This window comes from Panicum virgatum, chromosome 9K (genome assembly GCF_016808335.1).
Source record: "Panicum virgatum strain AP13 chromosome 9K, P.virgatum_v5, whole genome shotgun sequence".
In the NCBI taxonomy this organism is placed as follows: domain Eukaryota; kingdom Viridiplantae; phylum Streptophyta; class Magnoliopsida; order Poales; family Poaceae; genus Panicum; species Panicum virgatum.
This window is the reverse complement of record NC_053144.1, coordinates 60,498,452-60,509,845: the sequence shown is the minus strand read 5'-3', so window position 1 is coordinate 60,509,845 and position 11,394 is coordinate 60,498,452. Positions and strand designations below refer to the sequence as shown.

Genomic DNA, 11,394 nt, shown 5'->3' with positions numbered 1-11,394 from the left:
TGCTCTCCAAATTGGCAGAATTGCTTTTTCATTACTTTGCAGTCAACTTGTATGGAGTCTTTAAAAGTGTTAGTTGTTCCACTTTCAGGTGGTTCAGTCTAGTGAATACTCACTAGATAATTGTCAACTTGTATGCACATCATCGACAAATGCATGCAAACAGTTTTTGGTCTTTGAGGTACATTTCAATAAATTCATAAAACATAGCAGCATTTTTTTTGAAATCTAGCTGTGCTCTGTATAGGAGTCGAGGAATTGCAAAACCAGAGAATTCCCATGAACCTTTTTTATTCGCTACACACTTATCTAAGCACGCCAATCCATCAACAAATGCAGTACATCGCTGAAGCAAGGACAGAGTTTCAATCCACATCACCCATCTTGCACATAGAATTTCACAACACACACAAAAACTTCTCTCCTGGCCATAATTTTCACTGAGCTCACTAGCTGAGAGAAGCCACAAACATCGCGTCAACAACAAGCCAGGAAATTTTTTGAGGTTTTGTTCAGTTTTCGCCGCCGCCGCCGCAGCAGAGCAGCTTCATGATGCGGGCGCGGTTGCCCCCGCGTATGCTGGTGGTGGTGATGAGCCAGGAGACGGCGAGGACGGCGAGCCAGACGATGATGTCCAGCGACAGGTGCGTCTTGGTCTGCGACACCGCGAAGGTGAGCAGCAGGCTGGAGTAGGCGACCACGAAGGACCACTGCACGTGGCGCGAGCCCGCGGGCGTCCGCACGAGCAGGCTCAGCGTGAGCACCATCGAGCTCGCGACCCCGACCCAGCTCGCCGCCCGGAACACCCAGTACCTCGGCCGGTGCAGGTCGCGCATGATGGGGTCGCCGGCGCGGTAGACCACCCGCTTGCCGCCGCTCCACGCCGGCGTGTCCTGCTGCCAGTAGCCGCCGGGGATGAAGGTGCCGAGCAGGAAGGCGAGCATCGTGATCAGCATGGCCCCCACGAGCAGCGCGCTCGGATCATGGCCCTCGTCGCAGCTGTCCCTGCCCGAAGCGCCCCCGCCGAGCTGCTGGTGGCTCACGGGCAGGCCCCGCGCCAGCGCCGGTGGCGGCGGCGGCGGGTACAGGGCAACGTGGCTCGCCTCCAGGCTGCCGTTGCCCGGGGTGGGCGGCGCGCTTGCGTACACGGGCGGCGGCGGGTAATGATCCATGAGCACGACGCGATCGGTTAATCCTTATCAAGAGCACTGTCGATCATTGAAGTGCTGCTGTTGGTTTCGAGTGAAGTGAACGAATGATCCACGCCACACATACACATATATACACGCACACGACTCTCTCGGCGTTTTTCCCAGCTCCAGGTCAAGTCAACTATTTTTGTCCCCGGCTTTTGCCACTTGCGAATCTTTTATACTTCTGCACTCCTACTGGCTACTGCCCGGCATAAAGTAGCACTGGACACACGGTGTGCTGAAATGTTCAACTACCACGCACCTCAAATAATGCCAGACCAACGTTTGCTTAGTACCCACAATTATAGGCAATTGCCTTGTGAAACTGAATTTGTGAATGTGCAAGAACCGGAACCGACTGTAAATGCAGCTAAATCATTAAGTGCCATATATTTGTTACTCCCTCCATCCTGTAATATAAGATATTCTAGAAATTTTAGGATAGATAAAGAGAGAACAAAAGACACATGTACCCTCCAAAAGCTCTTAGTTTACCAGCTGTAATTAAAGTTATTCCTAAGATTAAGTAGTGTGAGAAGGAACAAAAAAGGTAAGTATGCAACTAAGAGCCATGGAAAATGATTTCCTTTAATACTTGTCCAAAACTCTTAGAATGCCTTATATTTGGATACAAATTTAATTTGAATCCTCCAATACCTCGCACATCCATATATTTAAACTTTGTAACGATAGACAGAAAAATCCATGACAGAGGTTCAGAAAAAAAGGCAAAAAAAAAACGAACAGCCTTACGTACACTTGGTTACGGCAAACCGAACAAAAGTCGCAATTAGCGCAAATTACGGCACATATACAAACTGACTCTTTAATTTGTGCGACTCCTGAGAGTTGAGGATTTGAGACTGGATAAACCAAGTACCAATGGGCAATGGTGTGTCTCCCTAGCATTGCAGATAGTCTAAAGGGCGCATGCAGGGCTGGCGTAATCATGGAATGTTTGGTGTGTGATTGACCAAAGCGTATGCTCGTGGGCCTTTCTACGGCTTTACCATTTACTATGAACATCAGTCTCCTACTCTTGTATGGCTCTTCTGTAATGGCAACAGCTATGCATCCATCACACAGGACTAGGGGTGGTCAAGGGCACAACATTTAGAACTAGAAAATCTAAGGGCTGGGACCTAAAAGGACCAGACTCAAATCATATACAATTTTGAACTAAAAAAATTTAAGGGTTTTGTTGGGCTGTGAAGATGCCATTAGGGCCATAACCCATTACCACCCCTACACAGGACACGTACGGTGGAGATTAAGTATTAGCTTTTGACATCATCATCGTTGCTGCAAACGGGACGAGGCTTCTTGGGTTGGTGGCAGATGAAAAGGCAACGCCGTAGCTGTAGCGCCAACGCTAAGCTTCACCGGCATTCAGTGATCCAGCAGATTTTTTCTGTTATTTTCTTGTACTACGATACCTTTTCTTGAAAACAGACACCCTTTTCAGTTTCCCCAGTTCAGGAACAGAATAAACAACAAACAACAACGTGGTGGCGATGCGGGATAAACTGCACTCTTCTCCCTTTACAATGATATATACAATATCTTCAGGGAGCATCGCCCCGCGTCGTCAAGTCATTAGGTCAGCCGTCAGCGGTCCGCCGCTTCATCATTGACTGCTTTGTGGCGCATTAACGCGTCGCACGATCTTATTCGACAATTTGCACTTTACTGATCAGCTCGGCAGATAGTCATTGACCCTTTCTTTACTAAGTTCATTTTCTATGGAATTTTTTGAATGTGACATTTGTTAGAAACATATAAAATCAAAACATAGATACATTGCAAAAGGGGGGAAAATGAATCAAACATGTATTCATCTCAGAGCATCTTTAATAACTAGGATTATACTAAACAAATGTTTCAAGCAACCAAGGAATAGAAAATTCTGAAAATTTCCACAGAATATTATAGTTTTTTTGGCGAAAACACAGAATTTTACAGTTAAATGGAGGAGGTGCAAATTTATACCTAATCTAATCATGTCAGCTAATAGCCTATGAATGTACTCGATTATGCAACTTCCTTTGCACAGCTTGCATGCCATGTTTCTCATTTGCGACTTTTTTTCGTGGTTAGTAATGACTGACTTGCTTGAGTTGTTCTTGTGAGCTCAGCAGCTAAGCTAATTAAGCCAGTTAATTATTAGCAAAACCATCGTATCACCAGTACACAAATAACATATTTCATGGTCAGGCCATGAGACAAGTCAGTCTAACTAACGAACACCAAGATCATGATTATTTTCTCTATTTTTTCAGTTGTAGCGGCTGCTCTCGTCAGGTGGGTATACTTGGCTGTGATTTTTAGCATCTTGGCAGGGGCACAGGGTGTGCGAAATAGCAGTGCAATGCTATATAATGATCCGCAAGTACATATTATTGCGGTCAGCAGCTAGCCTTTTCTTAAACTCCCTCTCATAGTTTTTTCACACTTCTGACAAACTTTTGCCTTTTTACTGGGAGGTCAACTTTTGTAGCTGCTCGAAGTGCTATTTTTATTTCTAGTTAGCAATATTCAGTTTCTTAGTTGTTCAGCGCATGCTCACTCGATAATTATCTAGTAAAAACGCCCTTAAACTATTGTGCAAAAGCACGTTGACATATTTTATTTGGTATCGCGTGTTCTATAAATTTTTAGAACCTGGCAACCATTTTGAAGCCTAATTTTTAGAATATGTTAACAGTTTCTTCAACATATAGTTCAATGGTTTTTTAGCATTGCTGAGATGACGTGAACCGGTCTGGTTGTACCCTTCTTCCCTCTAAATGAAACACGTACTATTCGATTTTTTTTTTATAAAGCACAGCACAACACAACAATTTTTTTATATAAAAGAGGATTATTTGAATTGTTTTTTATAAATGCTCAACTCAATTTGGAAATGAGAGTTAGAAATTTCCGAAGCATTAAGCATATCAAGAATATTTTCCTGGTTCAACAACATTTGAGAACCAAACAACAATCATGAAACCTACCTTAACAATCGTGCAAATAGACAAGGATGGCGCACTTTGCTAGTAGTTCGCAATATCTAGTTCGCAATACAAGTGTGTGCAAGGTCCTCTTGTCCCTCCAATTAATATCTAGCATTTTTAGGAGACGTCGCATGGTGATCTGAATATGGTTGGTGATGATGGTGCGCGCCTTTAATTCCACTCCACACAGCTTGCAAGTCAAATTTAGCCACAATTTGTATGGATATGGATACAAGTTTACATTGGGTTCACTGCCTGAGAAAAGCCAATCAAACATAGCACCATTACCATTACCAATACGGAAGCAACTAGTTTCAGACTTTCATCAGTCCATGATGAGCTGACCCAGGGACTAACCGCACACAAAAACTCAGATATATATAAAAAAACAGGCAAGAGGTTTCTTTCAGTTGTCGCGGTTGCAGCAGAAGATCGCCAGGATGACGCGCGCCCGGTGCTCCGGGTGGAGGTTGATGACGAGCCAGATGAGGGCGAGGACCGCCACCCAGATGAGGATGTCCAGCGACAGGTGCGTCCTGGACTGCGACACGATGAAGGTGAGCACGAGGCTGGCGTAGGCCACCGAGAACGACCACAGGGCGTGGCGCGAGCCCACGGGCATCCGGACCAGCAGGCTCAGCGTCATCACCATGGAGCTCGCGACCCCCGCCCAGGTCGCCGCCCTGAACACCCAGTACCTCGGCCGGTGTAGGTCGCGCATGACGGGGTCGCCGGCGCGGTACACCGCCCTGCCGTCCCTGGACGGCGTGTCCCGCTGCCAGTAGCCGCCGGGCATGCTGAGGCCGAGCAGATAGGCGAGCGCCGTGAGCAGCGCGGCCACCACGAGCAGCGTCCTGGGGTCGTTGCCCGCCCAGCCGCTCCTGTCGTCCCCGTCCGCCGCCGGGGCGCCCCCGCCGAGCTGCTGCGGGGGGCGCACGGGCAGGCCCTGCGCCGGGGCCGGCGGGTACGCCGCGACGCCGACGAGGGCCGTCTCCATGTTGCCCGGGGTCGGCGGAGCGCTCGCGTACATGGGCGGCGGGTACTGATGATCCATGGGCACACGAACGAACAGCAAGTTATTACCGGTGTGCTTGACCTGAAGGCTGCTAATGGAGTCCTGTTGAGCTGAACCGTACGTACACTATCGATCGGTGAATGGAATCTCGCTGTTGGTTTCTAGTGAAGAGAGCAGAGGATCCAGAGCACGTATATGCGCAGCACTGTGTCTCTCTCGGTCAAGTCAATATTTTTTGTCCCCTCCCCTCCACGAGCCGCTTTTGCCACTTGTGTATCTTCTAGTATTCTTCTGCACTCCTGCTGTCAGATCTAAATAATACCATTTTATTATTATTAATTGGAGGTTTTTTAAGATTAATTGGAGGCTTCTTTTGAACCCTCCAGGTGATGTCACTTAGGATCCTAGATGGATAGTCTAAAAAATAGAGAAATTCTACAAATTCTCACAAAAATCAGAAACATCTGGCCATCAATTCGTCAACTCTAATCATAATAGTCATTGAATCTGTTATTTTTTTCTAATAAATTACCCACCTTTGCCATTATGAAAATAAAATAAAGTAACCTCTACACATGTATCTAAATTACCCACTTCTGCCATTATAAAAATAATCTAAAGTAACCCCCTAATCTTCATGTAAATTACCCACTTATACCATTATAAAATAATATCTAATAACCTCTAAATTTTTGTATATATTATCCAGTGATATCATTATAAAAAATTAAAATAAACCCCAAATTTGAATCAATATTATATTATTACAATAAATTCTTAAAGTTCATCGATATAAAATTCTAAATTACTATTTTTATCATCATTAGTACATTATTTATGTTATTGTTTATATAAAATTACTAATCATAATGTGTGTGTCACCATATATTCATGTATAAAAGAAGAGATAAGAATACCAATTTTAATGTTGTTCACATAGCTCAAACAAAGTGTTCAATTAAATACATATTAAACATATATGGAGGTATGATGCAAAGTGAGAAAAAATTGTTAGTAACTAAACCTATCACATTTATTACAATTACATAATAATAAATATGTAACTTTATAATATTATATTATAATATTTAATTAGTTAAAAAGAACGTGAGATAGATAATTCTAAGATATTTTTAATTAGCCTGTGCGTGAGCACGGATTGATAGACTAGTCATTCTAACACGGTGTGCAGAGTGTAATCATGGATGTGGCGCGTGTGGTTGATCGAAGGTGGACTCGTGCTGTCCACCCTGCGCCGTTTACTATGACTAATTGCTAGGTCTTGTATGGCTTTATCCTCGTGGAGTCATCCATCCATGCTGTCAGCTGATGTCCCGCGAGACCAACATTTTCTCCCCTTCTATCCACCCACCCCTAACTGACAGATTACCAGGAGAATAAAAAGCGTTAAGTTAGACGTCTAACAAACTCCCTCGTGGTTCCGTTATCGCTCTAATAATCCCTAAATTAATAACCACAAATGAAACTAGACAGTTTTGGTTATCATCAATGACCTGAGGTTTTGTTGTTTGCTTCTCTAGAACAGAAATCCCAGTCTTGTATCCAATTTTTTGTTGCAAAGGAGTACATATGCATTTCAACATTCTTTGGCCCGCGCCTATTGGCCGCTTTGCATTGCGGCGTGGACTTGGGCTGCTCCCTGCTCCGTCTGCCAACATCTCAGTATAATGCTGGGCTGATTTTCGCACTTGGGCCACTAATCTTTTGCCGCGTACTACCTGAGGCCCCCCACCCACCAACCCACACACACACACAAAGTTTTGAGAGAGGCCTGCTTGGTACAAAACTCTGAACAAGGAGAATCATCAACACATTACTTCTTCCTGCAGTTATCATTGATTATCATGAACCGGACGTCACTACAGTACCTGCAGGTAGGCATAGCATAATAGAAGTTCAGCACTCTAATCGATTGAAAGGTTTGACTGTTAACGAGTGTAACGAGCATGGCATCATTTATGCCATTTCGAGTGATTTTGGTAATCGAATGACAACACAATCAATGTGACTAATGATATTGTTAAGTGAACATTTCTAGATCCTAGAGATGAAGTAAAAAGGCCATGCAAAACAAAATACGAAGAAAGAACTTAAAGAAACGCTGAATTGGACGAGTTCTACTGAAATCAGTAGCACCGGAAGAACCGATGCGATAGGCATCGGTGCATCCGATGGTTGTCGGATGATCCGACGGCCTGGTTTTTAGCACAAGTCTGTGCGCCTCTGGAGATCATGTGAAGATCAAGTGAAGCACCGGTTGAACCGACGGCTTCAAGATAGGCATCCCCCGGCCATTTGAAGTTTGCTGGAGTTGCTGAACATCCCACACACACCCAAAAACATCTCCAAGCCATCTAAGAGCATAAAAATCAAATCCTTAGGTTTTAGCACTAGCTTTGTAAAGTGTGAGTGCTAGATTATCTCTTGAGTGAGTGAACAAACAAGGTTGAGATCCTTATGGCTGGTTCTAGAGTGAACCACACTTGTATTACGGTGCGCCGGCCCCTTGGAGCAATTGGTGGCTCGCCGGCAAGTCAACGACCCTCCGGTTTGGTGTGGAGCGGCGTCGACGACATTGTGCGGGGGACGGAGACCCCTCCTTCGTGGGCAATCTCCCTTAGTGAAGATCGGGATCAAGGTGACCGTGAGTGTGTTCACGGAAGAGACTTGATTGCCGGGAAGCGATACTCTTCGTGAGTGCTTCAACAACGTGGACGTAAGGGCGCATTTGTGGCAATCTGAACTACGGGATAAATTCTCGTGTCGAGAGTTCGCTTCTTCTCATCTCTCCATTTAAGCTTCCGTATTTTATATTACAATTTATGTGCCTTTACTTTTTTAGTATAGTATCTTACTAGGATTGACTATAGGTTGCAAAACTCTTTTGGGATGAGGGTTTCACACTAAGGTGAACGGTAGTTGCACATCTAGATAGTTTGATCTAGTTTAAGTTTTGTGCAAATTAGTTGGAGCCATAAATTAAGATTTTAATAGTGCATAATTCACCCACTTCTCTTTTTAGACTAGAGCACCCGATCGCTTTCAACGAGTTGCAATGGAAGTTGTAACTACACGAGCAGAAGCCATACTGATCTAACATTCATGCTCTCTGTTCTCGTTCTACCATTTCCATGAAAATCCTGTTTTTTCTACAGAAAATTCCTCCAGTACTTTCCCCAATCCTACAGCTCACTTTTAGAGAAATTATCGACAGAGCCTAACAATGGCTTTGGCAATGTTCATGTCCTCCCCAATTCAGAAAAACCACGACCAAATCACGGCAACCTAGTCGAGCAATGAGGGACTAGTCTCTGGATGGGTTAGTTTTCGCCGGCGCCGCAGAGGAGGTGGACGATGCGCGCCCGGTGCTCCGCCCGGACGCTGACCATGAGCCAGAGGAAGGCGGTGACGGCCACCCAGATGAGGATGTCCAGCGAGATGTGCGTCTTGGGCTGCGACAGCCGGAAGGTGAGCACAAGGCTGGCGTGCGCCGCCGCGAACGACCACCGCACGCGGCGCGAGTCCAAGGGCACCCGCACCAGCAGGCTCAGCGTCATCAGCATCGACCCCGCGAACCCCACCCAGCTCGCCACCATGAACACCCAGTACCGCTGGGGGTGCAGGTCGCGCATGACGGGGTCGCCGGCGGCGTGCGGCTGCTTGCCAGGCTCCGCGGGCTGCGTGTCCTGCCAGTACCCGCCGGGGACGCTGCTCCCGAGATGGTACGTGAGCGCGGTGAGGAGCGCCGCCACCACCAGCAGCGTGTTGGCGTCGTTGCCCGCCCAGTTGTTGGCCGGCGGCGGCGGCGGCTGCTGATGGTGGTGGTGGTTCCCGCCGACGTGCCCGTGCGGACGCGCCATCATCGGCGGCAGAGGCAGCGGGTACACGTGGCCGCTATCCATCTTGAAAGCGACCGATGGTTGGTGAAGCTCGGATGGAGACTGGGGAGATCGGGGGGGACTACGGGTACTGTCGACGTGTTCTTATACCGCTCGCCGGGCCGTCGAGGGCTCGAGCTCGCTCTCGTTATCTGGCTACTGGCCGCGGCGGCATTCAGTGCTATCTGACGCCGGATACGCTCTCATCAGGAGTGAATCCAAACTCCTCGTCACCCATTTTTTTTCGACAGTGATGTTTGGAATCCATTTCGGGCATATCCTCGGACGCGGGCTACATTCTCATTTAATGCCGCAGACGGTTTTCACCAGTTCTCTTGGTCGTCATTCATGGAAGTAGCAGATAGGAGAACGGGACAAAGCGCCGCTGGTTGCAGCTGGAGATCGAAAGGTGCAAGCCACGGTGATGTTCTGGTAGTGTGATGTCTCACTCGTCGCCGCGGGCTGCAATCGCTGTCGGAGGCGAACGTGATGCATTCTTTAGCTGGCTCCGGTAAATTCGTTCCAAGACGAGGTTCTTCGTGGCGATGGTAATGCTTCCTTCGCCCGATGTTTCAAAAGTTTTAAAGAAAAAAGGAGGAAGGTTTCTGGTTGCGGCCGATCAATGATTTGTCAAATGAACCAAGGCGGTTGCGAGGAAGCTATGACACAAACGCTGATTAGCCAAGCCGTCAGACGTCTATGAGATGGGTCATCCAGACCATGGCTGCCTGCGTTGAACTGATGTGACACTTGGAATTTGATAGGGGGCGTCGTCAAGTACAGTACAGCAGCGCAATCTTTCATGTTACCGGGCTCAGCAAATAGTCTCTTCGTAAGCTCATTTTATGCTTTTGCACTGTAGCAACGATTGAGAGGGGGGACGGTATTCTCTGTTAATCGCCTACTCACAACTAGGAATGTTTTTGCCTTTCTACTTGGAAGTTCAGTTTCGCGGAATCTTTTGAAAGTGCTATTCGAAAGAATCAGCCAGAGTGTAACAAAAGTCATAGCAAATGGAATAACAAGATCAATCAGTTTTATGCTCAAGACAAAAAAGAAATCGGTCAAACAAGGAATAGCAAAATCGAATAATTTCCATATACTTTTCTTGATTTTAAGTCAATGTAGTACATCACCACCACAACTACTACAACTACATATGGTGCTCACTCAAGCTAGAACAGAGTTTGTCTGGTTACTTTCCACAGTTTGTTGACTGAATTTCTCATACTATCGCATGGTTATCTCGTTTCACCACCTGACAAAAACCAGCATAATTAAGCAACTACTCCACTCATGACTCATGAGGCCTCAGGATGAATAATAACAAGAACGAGCAAGGAAGGCAAGATGTCTAGATGGTCGGGTTCAGGTTCCGCGGCCGCCGCTGCAGCAGAGGTCCTGGATGACGCGCGCGCGGTGGTCCGGGTGGAGGCTGACGATGATCCAGAGGAAGGCGAGGACGGCCGCCCAGATGAGGAGGTCCAGCGACAGGTGCGTCCTGGGCTGCGACACCACGAAGGTGAGCACCAGGCTGGAGTAGGCCACCACGGACCACCGCACGTGGCGCGAGCCCACGGGCATCCGCACCAGCAGGCTCAGCGTCATCACCATGGAGCTCGCGAACCCCACCCAGCTCGCCCCCATGAACACCCAGTACCTCGGCCGGTGCAGGTCGCGCATGATGGGGTCGCCGGCGCGGTAGACCACCTTGCCGCCCGACGCCGGCGTGTCCTGCTGCCAGTACCCGCCGGGGATGCTGGTGCCAAGCTGGTAGGTGAGCGTCGTGATCAGCGTGGCCACCACCAGCAGCGTGTTGGCGTCGTTGCCCACCCAGCTGTTGGGCTTGGGCGGCCCGGCGGCCCCGCCAAGCTGCTGCTGGTTCGCGGACTGCCCGTGCGGCGTCGGCAGTGGCGGGTACCCACCGCCGCCGGCTGCGTGTGCGTGGCCCGTCTCCCAGGTCCAGGTTGCCCGGCGCCGCGTTTGGGTGCACGCGAGGCTGTTCCATCGGGGCACGTAGCGAAGTTTCGGCAGATGGATGAGTTGATGGAAGCTGAGCTTGATGGCGTCGGAAACTTTTGGAAGGAGTGGTGGATGAGAGTGCGAGGCAGCCAGAGGGAGTGAGGAGTAGAGAACCGTTCCCGTCCTCCAAGCGCGTTAATGCAGGTCAAGTCAAGTAAAAAAAATGCAGGTCAAGTCAATGCAGGTTGTCCCCGTCCTCCAACCGCGTTATGTGCCACTTGGATCGTCCAGCTATGAGCCTAGTATATGAACTCGATCGCGTAATGTGCCGC

The 11,394-nt window shown here is 47.9% G+C and overlaps 3 protein-coding genes and 1 pseudogene across 3 annotated transcripts; all 4 read right to left on the bottom strand.

The window, feature by feature from the left end:
* Positions 1–260: 260 nt before the first annotated feature.
* LOC120652968 lies at positions 261–1,256 on the bottom strand. Its single transcript, XM_039930939.1, has one exon. It carries the CDS (start codon positions 1,167–1,169, stop codon positions 510–512), a length of 660 nt encoding a protein of 219 aa, XP_039786873.1. The 5' UTR covers positions 1,170–1,256; the 3' UTR covers positions 261–509.
* A 3,121-nt stretch (positions 1,257–4,377) lies between these two features.
* LOC120648853 lies at positions 4,378–5,356 on the bottom strand. Its single transcript, XM_039925500.1, has one exon. The coding sequence runs from the start codon at positions 5,238–5,240 to the stop codon at positions 4,593–4,595; it is 648 nt and encodes a 215-aa protein (XP_039781434.1). The 5' UTR covers positions 5,241–5,356; the 3' UTR covers positions 4,378–4,592.
* A 3,026-nt stretch (positions 5,357–8,382) lies between these two features.
* On the bottom strand, positions 8,383–9,124 carry LOC120648197. Its single transcript, XM_039924933.1, has one exon. The coding sequence runs from the start codon at positions 9,122–9,124 to the stop codon at positions 8,543–8,545; it is 582 nt and encodes a 193-aa protein (XP_039780867.1). The 3' UTR covers positions 8,383–8,542.
* A 1,052-nt stretch (positions 9,125–10,176) lies between these two features.
* On the bottom strand, positions 10,177–11,173 carry LOC120648852 (annotated as a pseudogene).
* Positions 11,174–11,394: the final 221 nt, after the last annotated feature.